The 17,578-nt window shown below is 42.3% G+C and overlaps 1 protein-coding gene across 1 annotated transcript; it reads left to right on the top strand.

The window, feature by feature from the left end:
- The first annotated feature begins 7,283 nt into the window (after positions 1–7,283).
- riox2 (ribosomal oxygenase 2) lies at positions 7,284–17,555 on the top strand. The gene is made up of 10 exons (XM_023404877.2): positions 7,284–7,352; positions 8,100–8,546; positions 11,975–12,094; positions 12,334–12,462; positions 12,712–12,815; positions 13,317–13,419; positions 15,746–15,908; positions 16,060–16,148; positions 16,280–16,390; positions 17,256–17,555. The coding sequence occupies exons 2-10, from the start codon at positions 8,106–8,108 to the stop codon at positions 17,406–17,408; spliced, it is 1,413 nt and encodes a 470-aa protein (XP_023260645.1). The 5' UTR covers positions 7,284–7,352; positions 8,100–8,105; the 3' UTR covers positions 17,409–17,555.
- The last annotated feature ends 23 nt before the right edge of the window (positions 17,556–17,578 follow it).

Here is a 17,578-nt window from a genome sequence, read left to right as displayed (position 1 = left end):
GAGAGCTGTGGCCATGTTCAGAAAGCACATTTTGGTTGGGTGATGGGCTCTGAAACGATGCATTCTTCTTACAATATGAATTAATGATGACAGAGGAGGATCCCGGTCAATAACAAGAAATCACTTTATTTACAGAAGACAAACTTCAGCCGCCTGGACTTCATCAGCGTCACAATCATACAGTGTAGCTGCCTTTTAAATAGCAAAAACACAGGTTATTCCCCTAAAGGTAAAGAGCATTGGCTATCAAATACATATCAATCAATGCGCATCCAGCACTGGAACATGAATGAAGGTGGAAACTAGTTCAACACAGGTGAATGTGGGATTCCATCAATGCGTGTACCATCCACTTTTTTAAACATCAAATGTCAACAAGCATTTCAATACTTACTAGATACTAGTTAAACAACTAGTATTCTGCATGTTCACATTACAAAGGGAGGGCAGGACTTTTGTAATACAGCATATTGTATAACACAGCCCAGACTAATTTTAAGGGGACCTGTTATGCCTTTCTGTCACAGCCTGCTCTGCCTTCACCTGCTGCTTTAGTGTTTTTCCACTTACCCAACCTCCGTCTGCATCACTCATCAAGCCAGTATATATGCATCCCTGGTTCATTCACTCATTGCCAGATTGTTCTCTGTACTCATCTCCGGACTGACCTCCTGGTTTTGACTCTGCTCGTCTCTGACCATCCTGCCTCGTCTCTGCCCCGCTAAGCGCCTCAGCCTTCTGTCCCCGGCCACGAGTTCCGCCTGTGCACTTCCTGGTTCCTGTCTGCCTGTCCCTGTGGCTGTTTGGCATTCTCCAGCTCTGACGTTGCAACGTGAGTTTCCCTACCATCTTACCTGTGAGATCTTCACCGTCAGAGACTCCTGCTTCGTCAAACCAGCTGTCTTCATGGCTTCGTCTTGTGACTACTGCCCTGCTGGTTTCCTGATTCCCTCGATGATGTTTCCAGCCTGCTCCCTAACTGTACCAATGCTTTCCTACAAACCCTTGCGTGTGTGTGTGCGCATGTGTGTCTGTCTGTCCGTGTCTCTCTCTCTCTCTCTTCCCCCCCACCGGGTCCATGAACTTTCCCCTGTGTGTGAGCTCAGTCACCTCGCTCTACTCACCTGGCCCATGGTTCTCGAACTCAGGCCCACCCCAAGTGACTACTTACCTGTGTATAAACCTGGACTATACTGTTGCTCATCCTAGTTCCTGTAAATAAAAGTCATTACCAATCTTACCTGTAGTGTTTTGTGCTGCAACTGGGTCCTACCAACACCTGTTTCATTTTATGAGTTTTAGTGTGTTTTTTATATAGGTTTTTATGCATGTAAATGGTCTCCAGAGTCACAACCTGATCACATTAGTATGAAGCAGCGAAGCGAAGCTATAAATGCTTAAACATTTGTCAGTGTTGACATGCTGTACCTCGTTAGCTCAGATAAATTATCCACAGTTTAACTGCTGAGTTTGTTTTTCAGTAACTATGCGAACTAAAGTTTAATTCATTCCAGTCCAGCTTGTAAAGGTGGATCAGGTCTGTCAACTTCTGGTTCAGAATCAGACTCTTGCTCAAAACTATAAACAAGACCGAAGCCGTTTGTTTAAAAAGACATGTGACGTATAGTTGCCATGGTAGTTGCCCAAACTGACCAATCAGAGCACACTGGGCTAGAGGAAGAGGAAGAGGCGGAGGTGGACGTAGAGGAAGAAGAAGACCTGAAGCAGGAGGAGAACGTGTTCAAATAAGAAGAGGACCAAATTTATCAAATGAAATTCACGCAACACTAGTTGAACATGTTGTCCGTCATGCCAATAAGGGCCCTTACAACACACCTCACATTCTCACATTTTTGGACCGATTGCACAACATTGTCACAGCAGTAAAACAAAAACACCAGATGCAATACATTGTCATCTGGGACAATGTGTCATTCCACCGCTCTGCTCTGGTCCAGAACTGGTTTCAACACCATCCACAGTTTACATTACTATACCTTCCACCATACTATCTGTTTCTAAACCCAATCGAAGAGTTTTTCTCTGCATGGTGGTGGAGGGTTTACGATCTCCGGCCCCAGGCTCAGGTACCCCTCATTCAGGCCATGGAGGAGGGCTGTGACCAAATCAACGCTGAAGCTGTGCAAGGATGGATTCGACATTCAAGCTGGTTCTTCCCACGTATGTTTTTTATAAATTAGTGTAGTGTTTTTACAAGAGCGTTTCATTTTGCAAAGGATCTGAGATATTCTGATAATTGGGTGTGTGGTTGTGCTAATTGTGTGTAGTGTTTTGAAAAACCGGGCCCTGGTTTCCAAAACCTGTTTAAGCAATTGAAAAAAAATGTATTTAGCCTACTGTCAGTGATAAAAATGGGGTGGTGGGGGAGGGGGTGGTGATGGTGGTGGTGGTGTGTGTGTGTGTGTGTGTGTGTGTATGATTTTGGCTCGACGAGCCTCTCAAACGACTGCTATCTGTGAAAAACCGGCAACTCCTATCAGAACCATGAGCGGACCATGACCGTCACAAGATCTTCGTGCACAGCATATCTGGCTTTGGTGTTTCTAGAGCCAAGAATGTGGACAAAGGAACGAGTTACAGAAAAATGTCCCTTCTGCATTTTTGGGGAAATCAGAGCCTGAATTTGAAATGCAGTTAATGGGAGAGATGGGGGAGGCTCCCATCGTTTTGAGGCTAATCTTTAGATTTTGTAGGTCTCTGTGCTAAGGTAGACATATTGTATGAAACAGGACAAATTTTTCTACTATTGAGGAAGCCAAGACGTGTGAACATTGAAATATGTGGCCGTGAAGACGAGTTAAACTGAATTTTTTCAGAGGAGTTCTGTAGCTTTTCTCACTCTAGCGATGATGTCATCCACTCTAGCCAGAAAAAAAGCATAAAACTAAAACTGTGATAATTCAAAAACTATTGAAGATATCAAAATGTTGAATGCAAGCTTAATAGCTGAAAGGCTTGTATGCTGAAGTAGTTAAATTTTAAAGAGGCTGAACTTTTCAAGGATTTGAACATGGTCTCCATTATTTGAATGGCAAAAAAAGCAGAAAAAGATTAATATTTTAAAAAGTATAAATAGTAGAAAAAAGTTGAATACAAGCAGGAAAGCCCTGAACAAGCTGAAGGGATTTGACATATGAATGGTCTTTGTAGCACAAAGTATGAAGGAGTAGTTAGAGAAAGGCGGAAGCATAAGCATAAGAATAACTAGACAATGCAATTTCCTGAGAAGTTGCGGCGGGATTGCTGCTTCTGCCCAAGCTGAAGCTAAACTGCGTTTCTGGCTGCTGAGAAAATTCTGAAGCTGAGCTTCTTGTTAAATGCCTGCAACTAACATTTAAAATGGAGTTGCCACTAACAATGTCTGTGTTAGTCTTGAGTAATGGCTAAAAAGTGTAAGCAGAGGTCACCATGACCATGACCTTTGACGTTTGACATTTGACCACCAAAGTCTAATCACTTCATCTGGAAGTCCAGGTGGACATTAGTGCAAAATTTGAAGGGATTGCCTTGAGGAGATCTGGAGATATTGCATTTACGAGACCAAAATCATGATTTGTGAGGTGACTGTGACCTTGACCTTTGACCAACAAAATCTAATCAGTCTAAGTGAACAATTGTGCCAAATTTGATGAATTTCCTTAAAGGCGTTACTGAGATATCGTGTCCACCAGAATGGGACATCCTGAAACCAATATGCCTCCAATTCTGGCTGTCGCAAGCATGGAGGCATAAAAACTGACAAATATCAGTCAAATGTTTGGTAAACACCACAGACATCACAGAATTTGTCTAATTAGCTGATCTGAATCTGTCTGTCCATCTGCACTCAGAGGTTTCCATGGTGATCCTAGGTGCTTAGTTCCTACTTAGTGAGACCTGGTCTCAGCTGAGACACACCTTTCAACCTCTGGCTCGCCAATCAAAGACTATCAAATCCTATCAGCTACAGCCTTGTGTTTTCTGAGAAAGGACACTCTCCTCAATGAAGTGATATAAAGTACTTGTCTGTGGAGTCAAAAGTAGCTCCAAAGTAATCTACCAATTACAATATACAGTATGTAATGTGGAGTCAGTTACACCGACAAACTGAAATGAACTGCCGAATGTTTCCTGAATAAAACTGGACTGAAACATATTTTCAGGAAAAACTGTTGAAATGTGTGTAAATCATTGTGTGTGTGTGTGTGTGACTCTGGCTGTGTGTGTGTGTGTGTGTGTGTGTGAATCTGGCTGTGTGTGTGTGAATCTGGCTTTGTGTGTCTGGTTGCCCTTGTATAGCTTATAGAGATCAATCAGACTGTTAACGAGCATCACATGTGTGCAGCTTGAAGACAGAGCTCACATGAACATGTGACATGAACACATAAACTTACACAGTGCTAATTTTGTTTCATGCTGTAATGTGGAGTCAGTTACAATGACAAACTGAAATTAACTGCAGAATATTTCTATTCTATTCTAATATTAAAACTGGACTGAAACATATTTCCAGTAAAAACAGCGATTTTAAAAAATGCCTCCCTCCCTGTTTCCTCCTGATTTTCTGCTCTCATTTTACATTAGACTGAAAGGGGCAGTTAGATGTTAACCTGCCACTTTGAAAGGGCACAATTCAAATTCTATGAGTCTCTTTGCTTTGTTAGTCACATTGTCTGAAAGCCGACAAGTTTGTCTAGTGGGTGAGAAATAATCATGAGCATTGAGTTAAATTTGTGGCCTGGAGGACGAGTTCAAGAGGATTTCTTTTAACAGTTTAATCCTTTCTCTCTCTCGAGCGTTGATGTCACCCACTCTAGCCCTGAGCATCCATGCAACACACACCCATTATAAACTCAAAAATGATCAGAAAAAGGATAAAACTAAAACTGCAATAAAGGAAAAACCGTACAAGATATCAAAAAGTTGAGTTCAATTTAAATAGCTGAAAGTCTTGGGACCCGTTTAAAGATTAAATTAAGTCTCTAGCTAAAAGTATGAAGAAATAGGTGAGGTTCAAAGAGGAGAAAGGTTTCAAAGATTTGAACATTCTCTCCATTGACTTCCATTGTAAAAAAGTGCAACAAAGTGATCAATGTTTCAGAAATTATTAGACATATCGCTGAGAAAAGTGATGCCCAGAATGTTCTGATTGAAACACACGTTTTGATGTTTGAATGGAGTTTCTACAACAAACGGTGTGGGAGTAGTATCGGGCCAAAAAACAGGTCGGAAGAAAAAAAATAATAACTAGAAAAACAAAAATACAGAGCAAGAAGCAGCAGCAGAAATTTTCAGCTTTACAGATTTGTCTGAATGAATGCGTTCATATTTTTAGTGAAAAACTGAACGAATCAGTTTACAAATGATGAACGTGAGCATCATTTTACAACAGTTTTACGGCGCGCCACATGACGTCTCCATAAAGACGTCACGTCTCCACAGGCGGTGCAGGCGGTACAGGCGGTGCAGGCGGTGCAGGCGGTACAGGCGGTGCAGGCGGTGCAGGCGGTACAGACGCATCTACTACTGAAGCCAGTTTGAGCATTTGAAGCAGTTTTATGAACAAACAAGTGAAGACTCAGACGGATTATATTTATTTACAGATTTTAAATGTAACTAATGACTGCGATTCTTCAGTGGTGTACAATAATTAATTTAGTTTTGGAGTAGCAATGATTTGGGGCTGGTGATGGATGGGTTGAAGGAGGTTGAAAAAGAATATCGGCCTTTATTTATTTAAAAAAAATTGAATAAATGAACGTGAACTAGTTAATTTTTGAAACTGTGAACTTAGTTCAAAATTTTTTAAAATTGAACTATGAACGTGAAGAAGTTCATTTTCATCTGTATGAAATGAACTTTGAATTAGTTATTTTTAAGTGTGAACTGGCACAACACTGGCAGCAACATAGTATACTCAGATCCATCATCTAAGATAGCATATGTATCAAATGTCTTATACTTGTGATTAAGTCTTACTTTGACTACTTTAAGTAGTATTCTGGGTGAAAGACTCTGTGGGTTCATGTACAGTACTTTGGATGTTGTTCGAGTTCTGTTAACATCATGCAATATGCCTAGGTACTGGCCATTACATTTAGAGCAAGGCTTGCTCAAAGTGCAGTATGCTGCTTTATGATCTCTGCCACATATCCAACATCTGCTGCGCTCCTTTAGCCATTTTGCCACTGCTTAAGACTTTCAGATTTTTATAGTTGGTAAGGTAATGAGAGGTAGATTGGCAATATGCACAGGGATACCTTATATGAAGTTGTGGCTCCCTTTCTGGTGCAGTGTAGCTCAGTGAAGAATGGTGGCTGATGGCTGCAGCATTCCCACTAATGATCTCACTCTAATTGCAAAGTTGTGAAACCCCTCAGCATCTCCATAGCAACTTAAGGGAGATTTAACATTGTCAAAAAGATATAATATTTGTACAGTTCAGGCTCCTCTACTGGTAGGTTAGTGAGGGTCATCTTCAACATTAAAAATTCATAGGGCGTGTTATGGTTGAAATTAGGGAATGAGGGTCCCTCAACTTGTGAATATCTTGAACCCGTCATCTGCTGTACAGGAACCACAGGCAAAGAAAAGGTTAGAGTAGGGGAAACTCCATTGTGTTGTAGGGCGTTTGAAACTGGGGATCAAGATATTATGATTGAGGCTGCAGTACAGACTGCTGAAGTACATTCTGATATTGGTATGGAGCAATATTATGTGGAAGGGAGGCAGAATGCCTCAAACCAGTTGACAAAACATGAGGAACAGTGGTGGGTGGAATCTTATTGAATAGGATGGGACCCTGTGCTTGTGGTAGTTTACTATGAAGGTTATGGGTTGTCTGACCTGTGTTAGGCCCTTGGGCTGATACAGACGGGTACACTTGATGTGGCAGCACAAGGGGGGAGGAGACATGGTGGCACTTGAGCCAGTGGCAGATGATTAGGTACCATTTGAATAAGCCCTTGAGTAGCTGGTAGAGACAAAGGAGGCTGGCTTACTTGCATATGGGTAAGGGATACTAGATGGAAAAAAATATATATACTGTTTATAGTGCACCCAGCAATATCTTTGTATAATTTCATTTAATTCAGCTTTCACATCAAATAGCATCTGCACCTTATCTTCTTATGCAGCCAACGTGCTGGTTTAATATGAACTCTGGCTGCAGTGTTCAGCTTCCTCCACCAAGTGGCGCTTTGGAGTAAGTACAGCCTCGAACTGCTCTCTGCAGTAAGAGGCTTATCTTGCTATCACCACGCTAGTACAAGTTTCCTGTCGGACATATTAAGGGAAACACAACTCGGTTCACGTGGGTCTGGACACGGCTGATCTCAGACGTTGATGGGAAGGTGAGTGAGTAATTGTGGTTATTAGATGTCCCCAATGCAAACCTTTGACATCAACAACATACAGAGTGGAGCAGGTTGTTGGCTGAACATCGGGTGTTGCTGACAGTTTCCTCTGCCTGTCAGCCGACAACACACACACACACACACACACACACACACACACACACAGGGAGGAACACCACAAAATATTTTAAGTATTTCTAAGAAATACTGTTTGACAACGATATAATCTTGACTGTCATCAAGATGCCCAGTTTGACAGCACAGAGTTGTTAGTCATGACAAAAGCAAAGCTGCACTTGTGAGGCTGTGTGATGCTCCTTGTTGTCTGGTGATCTGTGATTACGGTTGAGTCTGTCGAACAAACGTGGTTGCAGATTCGTAATTTCCATGTAAACTGTGTTTACTAACTTTAACATGACAGGAGGCTAAAAACAACACAGTTCTCCGGTCCTAAACTTTCATTTTAGACAATATAAACCGTCAGCAGGAATAAAAAATAAAAAAAATAGAGTAATTAAAAGGCATTCAAACCCCCTGGTCAACGGATCGACTAGTCTGCCTGTAACCCGCCCTACATGGTGAGCCTGAAGGCACCAGCAGGAATGAAGTAGTGCATCTGACTCCAAACCATAGGCCTTCAGGAAGACAAAGACAAAGACTCAGCTGAGGGAGAGGGAGACCACCAGATTCAGCCTTATTTCATGCCAGCATCACACTGATGGTATCTTTGTTTCTTTTCCTTAGGTTAAAATGCCAAAGAAAAGCAAAACAAAGAATGTGAAGAGACGGAGTAGTGATGATGAGCAGCTCCAACCTAAACTGAGCAGGGTAGAGCAAAATGACACTCCGGCCCCTCTGTGCTTCCAAAGCCCTGTCAGCTTGTTCGAGAGCCTCATCCAGCCAATGGGGACAGAGCAGTTCTTCAGGGAGTACTGGGAGAAGAAACCTCTCCATCTTCAGAGGTCTGATTCAAGCACAGCATCCTACTACCAGTCTTTGTTCCAGCTTTCTGACCTGCAGAGCTTGTGCTCTCAGGGTCTGAGTTACTACAGGGACATCAATGTCGTTCGCTGCATCAATGGCAAGAAAAAAGTGCTCAACAAGGAAGGGCAAGTGAAGAGCAGTGTTCTCAATAAGTACTTGGTTCAGAATAAGGCCACCATCCAGTTTCACCAGCCACAGAGGTTCAAGGTGAGAGTGCTGCCCACAGAGAATATCATGTTGTCTTTGGGCCAAATTATGTTACTGCTAATGTTAATCCATCTGTCAGTTAATTACTTACAATACATTCCTTAAAGTTGCACCTAATTAATATTTGTATACTGACAGCAGGACACTGTGTAATGTGAAGAGGGTCAAACATAGTGACAAAGCTCTTACATCTTTTCCAAATATTTAGACATGGTGTTCAAATGTAATGTTTGCTTCTGTGATGGAGCTTTAAGAAAACCAACAGTATCATCAAATATATAATAATTTATTCTGTGAATGCCTGCATCAGTTTTCATTTATATACATTCAGTATATAGAGATATACACTCACCGACCACTTTATTAGGTACACCTGTTCAACTGTTTAACGCAAATATCTAATAGGCCAATCACATGGCAGCAACTCAATGCATTTAGGCTTTTAGACGTGGTCAAGACGATCTGCTGAAGTTCAAACAGAGCATCAGAATGGGGAAGAAAGGTGATTTAAGTGACTTTGAACGTGGCATGGTTGTTGGTGCCAGACGGGCTGGTCTCAGTATTTCACATCTACTGGGATTTTCACACACAACCATCTCTAGGGTTTACAGAGAATGGTCCAAAAAAGAGAAAATATCCAGTGAGCGGCAGTTCTCTGGGTGCAAATGCCTTGTTAGGTCAGAGGAGAATGGCCAGACTGGTTCGAGCTGATAGAAAGGCAACAGTAACTCAAATGACCTCTCATTGCAACCGAGGTATGCAGAAGAGCATCTCTGATCGAACAACGCGTTGAACCTTGAAGCAGATGGGCGACAGCAGCAGAAGACCACACCGGCTGCTATCCTGTCATCTAAGAACAGGAAACTGAGGCTACAATTTGCACCAGAATTAGACAATAGAAGCTTGGAAAAACGTTGCCTAGTCTGATGAGTCTCGCTTTCTGTTCAGGCTGCTGGTGGTGGTGGTGGTGGTGGTGGTGGTGGTGTAATGGTGTGGGGGATATTTATTCGTCGGTGAGTGTATGGATCAGTCAAAACAAATGTCCATTGCTGTCACTAGAGGAACGGTTGGGGGCTTCACCAAAGACAAAGAATACATCATCTATGAACCAGCACCACTTGTGGATATTGCTGCTGAACTTAAATGTCATTGACTCACCAACTTTGCCTTGTGTTTGATAGTTTTCAAGATGATTCACTGAAAACCAAAACTGACAACTTTCAGTAAACTCCAAAGTCTGCTGGCTTTGTCATCATTGTATATAAAATACAATTATAACAATCTATAAACAAACTTGCTGAGATATTTGGTGGTTGGAAATATGTTTGGATGGGCACATTTGATTCACTAGAGGCCAGTGACTAGTGAGTGATTGTGATCAGAGGGGCAGGTCAGGGCTGCGACTCCCTGTAGTAGGAGACAGGTCAGTAACACTTCTCACCAGTTACCTTGATGTACCAACAGGACAGTTTACCTCAGGGTTAAGTAGAGGCGACATATCACAGCAACAGGTAACTGCTCCCTTCATAATACTGTGTGTGGCCATGCCATGACAGTAAGTCAGTTAATCTTATTTACAGCAATCATAAGTTATATAACAATAAAATGAGACAAAGGTGTTAGACAACACTCAGAGAGAATTAATTGATTTATGTCACTGTTGGCTTGATGGGAAATCAGTAGGATGGGCAGCCAGCTCCTCTCATACATCTTTTATAGTACATGTCCTGACTCAAGATGTTTAGGACTTACAGCAGTGAATTTGTGTCCTATCCCACTCCGCTGGATAATTCTAACACGGACACTAGATCTGTCAAAATGATCAGATACCGAAACCTGATCCTTGTTTCAATCTCAATTTGCTGCACTGACAATAATATTTTGTTCATAGAGAATATATTTTATCTCCAGTCTGTGTGGGTACATGGTTGTAGTTATACATTTTTATTTTGCTTTGCTGTACACTGCTGTTTAGATTATGGAGTGGAGGTGCATCGGCCCTTTTAAGAGTGATTTTTCTTTTTTCCCTGCAGTCAGTCCCAAAGCTTATATTCCCACGACCTACTTAGCCACCGAACACGACCTGCTCAGCACTAGAAAGGAGACACGGGTAAAGACTGGCAGGTGAACATAGTGGAGCGTTGAGAGCCACGTGTATTTTCTGGACTTGGATTCATCAAGAGGACACAAGCACAGCTCTAAATAAATACTAATGTAACTTGACAACTGTTCACCGTAAAGACTTTAAAAGGTGCTGTGCTTCACTTCTGTATTATAGACTCATTCTAAAAGGTTTTTGTGTTCACTCTTGAAAACTGACTTCACTGACTTGAGAACACTGAAAAATATCAGTATGCCAACAAAAAAAACACTCGATTTACTATTCTCCCACAATGCAATTGCACAGCAAGCAAGCTACAAAATGGAGGACTGTGGCGAACCAAAGTGCTCATTAATAAATAAATTAAGACCTTATGACATCAATAATCTGAAGCAGAAATACAGACAAAATAAAGGACTAACTGTTTTCATTGGCTACGTGGTGAAAAAGTTTCGGTGTACCTTAAATATGTCCTGGTGCACGTCTTCATTTAGGTGGTAGAGCACTTACCACCTCCTGATGATGTCAGGTCTGGGCCCTTCAGGGTCAGGGACAAGTGTGACTGGCACCACGGAATTTGTCTGGATGAAAAAACATTCAGTAGTTTTGTTTATATTGAATTAGAGGTGTGTTTTAAGGTTGTGATGTCGCTCGAGGAGCCCACGGCACAGTTTCACAGAGACACACACACACACACACACTGAATATTAGGGTCAGACCCAATCAAAGGCAGATTAGGGGCAAGTCTTTGCAGAATGCAGGTGGGGAAAAAATAACACCACACACACAGACCTGTTGAAAGCCAGACGACCGACCAATAAAAATGTTTAGTTGCACTAGACAGATTATGGTCGCACTCTGCAGCCCTGAAATGTTTGATAAAACTGACATCATCCAACACATTTAACTCAGCCCATAACTGAAGGTTATTTCATCCAACTACTTGAAAAATAACAGCAGCAGTTATGTGAATGGACAGTATTCTATACAAGATTAAAAAAAATTTAAAAAACAAAAGAATTTTGCAGATAAACAAGATTTGGAATGATGAAACATTCAGTGGAAAATTTAACATGATCTCAGTGATATCCCAACCTCCAGCAAATGAATGACGACTTCCTACAGCAGCATGTATCAGACCAGAATATATACCACTGCTGATATTTTTCTAAATGACATTACATTCATAAAGCACATTCAAAGTAAGTGTATTCGGCCTAATGCGGTCAAATAAACGTGGTGAAAATCTTTTCAACAAACCTCAGATCAGACACTTCAATGAAGCTTTGTCAGAAGTAGCTCATGTGGTTTTCCTGTGTGTTGCCAGGATGAATTGTGGAGGATCCAGGAGAAGCTCGAGAGTTTTTTTGGAGCCTTGGTGGGATCCAATGTCTACATCACACCACAGGAGTCCCAGGGTCTTCCAGCTCACTATGATGATGTTGAGGTACAATAATGAATCTGTGACTTGACTTCATATTTACAGCATACCTTCATTCAGTTTATTAGGAACACCTAGCCAAAACTGATGTCCTGCAATAAATCTTTCTTCATGAAGGTTATAATGTTTTATAAGCCTGAATTCTGTATCCTGCATGTGGGAAGTTTGCAATACATACCCTGATCAGCTGATACTTGGAGGTCTCAGTGCATTTTGTCCTTATGCTGATGGTGCTCTTTGCCCAGGTATTTATCCTGCAGCTGGAGGGACAGAAACGGTGGCTTCTCTACAATCCTACTGTTAGACTGGCAGCAGAGTACAGCCTGGAATCAGTGGAGCGGATCGGCAGCCCTACCCATGATATTATACTTAAGGTACAGCTCCATCTAATTATACTTAAGGTACAGTTCCATCCATCCATGTTGAAACTTGGTTTGGTGCTGTTAATGTGGACAAAATAATAGACACATGCTCAGTCTAACACAGTACAGTAACACAGTACAGTCACAGTACATAGAAGGCAAGAAAGAGAAATGGGAGGCAGACCGTTCAGTCAAAGCTAATATGAGACTTCAGCAATCCAACTTTATCATGTGAGTATCAATCATCCTCTCTCTCCACAGGCTGGAGATCTTCTGTACTTTCCCAGAGGCACCATCCATCAAGCCAGCACTCCAGCAGGAGTGGACCACTCCACCCACTTGACTCTCAGCACTTACCAGAGAATGTAAGAGAGCTCCCCTTCTCCCTCACTTTAACGTTGCGTCTACACAGGAGGCGTAGTGCACATCTTCACCCAAAACGCAATCATTGTAGTTCTGTATGTAAAACGAGAAAACAGACTTGAAGCATAAAAATATGATTGAGGTTGCACGAATTCATGTACAGTAGAGAGTCAGTACAGTGGAGTCACTGCTTATCCCAATGTTTTTCTAACATCTATTGGAATTTTACATGTGCCTACCAATTTTTGTATATATAGGCAAAACCGCGTGGATAGGAACGGCCTAGTTGAAATTTTGTTGGTGTACATTTTCACCAGGCTAGACATGTTTGCAAAGTTTCATGAGTTTTTGAACATGTTTAGTCATGTTTTGTTCAGACAGGTGACCAGCAGGTGTATGGAAGTGTGAAAATAAATCTTGGCACTTGTTAGTTGTCCGTCTGTGATGTGGCTGATAAAGAGTGACACTCTCTCACCTGTCCTTTCTACCTGTCCTTACCTCAGGTCATGGGGAGATCTGATGTTGGACATATTTCCCAGCTTTCTATGTGACAGCAGCAGGACTGAAGTCAGCCTGAGAGAGGGCATGCCCAGAAGACTCTTACTGGTAACTATGTACCTAGAAGGGTTTGTTTGATGTAAAGTTTGCCATCTGGAAGAACCTGCACGGATCCTTGCGAGTCCAGATTTATGGACTGTAAGCACCATACCCACATGTGAACATGTCCATGTGCGTAATAGAAGTTGTATGGATTTTGGAAAACATCCAGCCTTCAACAGTTATCCAGATGCAAATGACAGTTTCACCCCATCATCACAATTAGGAACTAAGAAATGCTTTCACTCCCAGACTGATGTATTGTTTTGTAAAAGTCCTATATTGTAAAAGTGAGATGTCCATGTCTTTTTTCATTATAAAGCAAGTCTGGGTTCTATATTAATACTGTGAAAGTATCAAAGCGCTCAGTCCACAGAGAGATGCACACAGCCTCTATTCATAAACTGAGCTTCAAAACGAGCCATCAGGACTTCTGTAACTTTGTGATGTCACAACAAAGTGTGACAGCAACAGAGTGTTAACCTGCTATATTGCTATATTGTATTAGATCACTCAGAAAACAGTGAGTTCACCAACCTGTTGTTACTAGAGCTCCAGAGAGAAGCCCGAAAGAGGAGATGTAAAACTACATTGAGATGGTTTTTGGTTCTTAAAACCTCAAATATATCTTCTTATGGATAAACACTTCAAATAAAACACTGGAAAAGTGTAAAATAAGGGACCTTTAATCTATGAGCTGGCACTGGATCCTAAGACATTATTCACTGATCACTTCGGGCTGAATTCAGAATTAACAACTTAAAAATACCCTGTAGAGTTCATGACAACTGGTGGCACTGTAGAGCATTGTTTTGATGAGCTTGTCCAAGATCCCAACATTTGTCAAAGACAGTGCATATTACACATATGTCATATTTACATGTGTTCAGCCACATTAAAATCACCTGACTGATATTGTAGCATGCCAAAACAGCCCGGACCTGTTGAGGCCTGGACTCTGAAGTTGTCCTGTGGTATCAGGCACCAAGACTTCATCAGATCCTTTAAGGCCTGTAAACTGGGGCCACGATGGATTGGACTTGTTTGTCCAGTATATCCCACAGATGCTTGATCGGATTAAGATCTGGGGTTTTCGGAGGCCAAGTCAACACCTTGAACTCTGTCATGTTCAAGTTTTGAAATGTGATAGGACACATTATCCTGCTGAAAGAGGCAACTGCCATCAGGGAATACCATTGCTATGAAGAGGTGTACTTGACCTGCCACAGTACGTTTCAAAGTAACTCATATGAATGCCAGGACCCAGGGTTTCCCAGTAGAACATTGCCCAGAGCATCACAATGCCTTCTTCCCATAGTGCATCCTGCTGCCACCTCTTCCCCAGGTAAACGACAGCCATCCACATGATGTAAAAGAAAATGTCATTCATCAGACCAGGCCACCTTCTTCCGCTGCTCCATGGTCCATCTCTGACACTCTCGTGCCCATTGTAGGCGGTTGCAGTGGTAGACAGGAGTCAGCATGGGCAGCGGCCTCATTCACAGCACGATGTGATGCAGTGTGTGTTCTGACAGTTTTCCAACATCACCTGCATTTAAGTTTTCACCAGTTTGTGCTACAGGCCAACCTTTGCTTCGCACACACATCAATGAGCCTTGGGCGCCCATGAAACTGGCGCCGGTTCACCAGTATCTTTACTTGGACCACTTTTAGTAGGTACTGACCACTGCATACTGGGAACTGTTGTGAAGATCTGGCTCAGACCTTTACACTTCCCCGACACATTAATTTTAAGAGGTGACTGTTTACCTGCTGCCCACCATATCCTACCCCTTGACAGGTGCAGTTGTAACAAGGTTATCAATGTTATTCACTTCACCTGTCAGTCGTTTTAACAGTGTGGCTGAATGGTGTGTATATGTATGTGTCTGTGTAGAATATGCAATATTTTTTGTTTTATTAGAAACTTGTTGCTAGCTGTGCTTGAAGCTTTTGTTCCAAGAGTCACTCACTCACTCACTCACTCACTCACTCACTCACTCACTCACTCACTCACTCACTCACTCACTCACTCTCAATAGTTGCTGTTTCCATGGGAAGCAATGGACCCAAATTGAGGCTAGTGGGGTGGTGAGCTGAGATAATGTTTATACATGTCAGACAACACAAGGGGATTCTGGGAGTCGTTTTGCCATAAAATTGCACTTGCCTTTGCTCATCTCAACCAAAGGTGTAAACAGCCATTTTTATGGCTATAGTTGGTGGAGCCACAAATACAGACCTCTTCAGAATAACACATACCAGTATTTATTCACATCACAAATATTCACATTGGGTCCATCTGGATTTCTCACCTGTGTATTTGTATGTGTAGGGTAGCAGTGAAGGCCGAGACACCAGCAGTCGGCTGGCCACTGCCCTCAGATCTCTGGCTGCTGAATTGGAAACGGGGATGCTGGAAGTTCGCTCCACTCACATGAAGAGAGACTTTATCATGAACAGGCTGCCACCATATAGCCAGCAGCTGCTCACACCTTGTGAGTCCGTTTGTGGTTATTGTGTGTTCCAGTATCTACAGGGGGACCGTATATGACATGCTCATTTTGTTTGTGTGTGTCTGTCTGTCTGCCTCTCTCTCTCTCTCTTTCTCTCTCTCTCTCGCTCTCTCTCTCTCTCTCTCTCTCTCAGCTGAGAGGATTCCTGCCTTGGAGGATATGGTGTGCTTGAGGTGTAAAGACCACATGGTAGTAACAGTGGAGCAAAGTCAAGAAAGAACGGTAAGTCCATTAAGGCCGTAAATTTAAGGATCTAGGCGATAATTGAATCAGATATTCATAATTTTTCCAATTATCAGAATCCTGCCAGCAATTGTCAGATATCCAACAAAAAAATTGTGTGCGTTTTCCAGGATGAGGCCACAGAGCTGGTTGTCTTTGTCTTACATTCTTTGAAGAACCAGAGGGAAAGCCACATGATGGGTGAAGCTTGTGATGAAGAGGAGGAACATGATGTCTCCAAGGTGAGCTGTTAACTCACTGTTCTCTTGCTGCGGTTCTTGTAGCGCTGACAGGATGACGGTGATTTTTCTTTTTTCACCCCCTTGATTTTGCTTATGAAGTGCTGTCTAAACAAACTTCTTAGTATTAAGAAATTAATTCTAAGCTAACAAAATAATTCATAATAGAGACTGTGTAATCCTAACCCCTAAGCCCACGGTTGGCACCCATACACGGACCAGCCATGTACCAGGTTTATACCCAGTCTTATTTGAAAGAAAGTCTGTAAATCTAGTGACAAATGTGCTAAATTGGAAACACCGCAGACTGTAAATGCCCCCTAATAAAACCTGTTTGTACCATATTATTTTGAAAGAGCAACGGTCAATGGGGAAACTCAGTCACGTGGCATTTGGCTGACCAATGGTGGAGATATGATCAGTGAGTGAGTGAGTGTGGGACGAAGACCCTGCTGTTGTGGTCCAGCCAAAAATGAAACTATATATGAATGATGTCTGTATTAAACGAAATAGGTCAGGATAAGAATATGTGGACTTGGGGCTGACTTCCTTACACATGGTAGAAAGTCAGGAAGTATTGAGTGACTCTGTCACAAATCAGTGCGGGGTGGTGAGGGTGTGTTAGCCATTGCACAGCAAAAAAAAGGGGGGTCGGCGAGTCTGGCTCAGTCTGTGGTCACAACTGCTGACGTAGATTTTGATAGCAGTGGACATAAATGAATACCTGAAGCACTCTGTCCTGTACCTAGGTGAATACATAAAGTACTGGCCAGGCGCAGTCCTTGATATATGTGATGCATGCGTAAATGTTTTGTTGATAATTTCCCCAGTTGTCCAAACCCAGAAACTTATTTTTTTGTCTCTGCAGGGCCTGAAGTTCCCTCTGTCCCACCTCCAGGCCCTGCGACAGCTCCAACAGGCCGAGCAGCTGGCTGTGGCCCAGCTCCAGCTGCCCACCCAGGAGGCCAAGCTCAGTCTGGTCCTGGCTCTCTGGAGTGAGAGCCTGCTGGAGGTGCTGTAGCACACCACTACATGAAAATATGACTGAAGTGAAGTATTACATCAACGTATGTTGATTTTTACAAATCCTTCTAAATGTTTTCTCCTCGCCTTATTCTGTTTCCCTCCTGAATAAAGTTGGCACAGCTCCAGCAGTGCAGGATCTGAAGCTCTGATCTCATGTCACCAGCT

This window comes from Seriola lalandi, unplaced genomic scaffold (genome assembly GCF_002814215.2).
Source record: "Seriola lalandi dorsalis isolate HSWRI2012SDOR001 ecotype SW California unplaced genomic scaffold, Sedor1 jcf7180002054256, whole genome shotgun sequence".
Taxonomy (NCBI): Eukaryota; Metazoa; Chordata; class Actinopteri; order Carangiformes; family Carangidae; genus Seriola; species Seriola lalandi.
This window is presented reverse-complemented; position numbering and strand designations above follow the sequence as displayed.

What these genes read in the sequence shown, in the direction of transcription:
- riox2 (XM_023404877.2), top strand. Translation starts at nt 8,106, where the DNA reads ATGCCAAAGAAAAGCAAAACAAAGAATGTGAAGAGACGGAGTAGTGAT. An exon ending in CTCAGCACTTACCAGAGAAT is followed by an intron (nt 12,816 to 13,316) that starts GTAAGAGAGCTC and finishes TCCTTACCTCAG; the next exon opens with GTCATGGGGAGATCTGATGT. An exon ending in AGCAAAGTCAAGAAAGAACG is followed by an intron (nt 16,149 to 16,279) that starts GTAAGTCCATTA and finishes TGCGTTTTCCAG; the next exon opens with GATGAGGCCACAGAGCTGGT.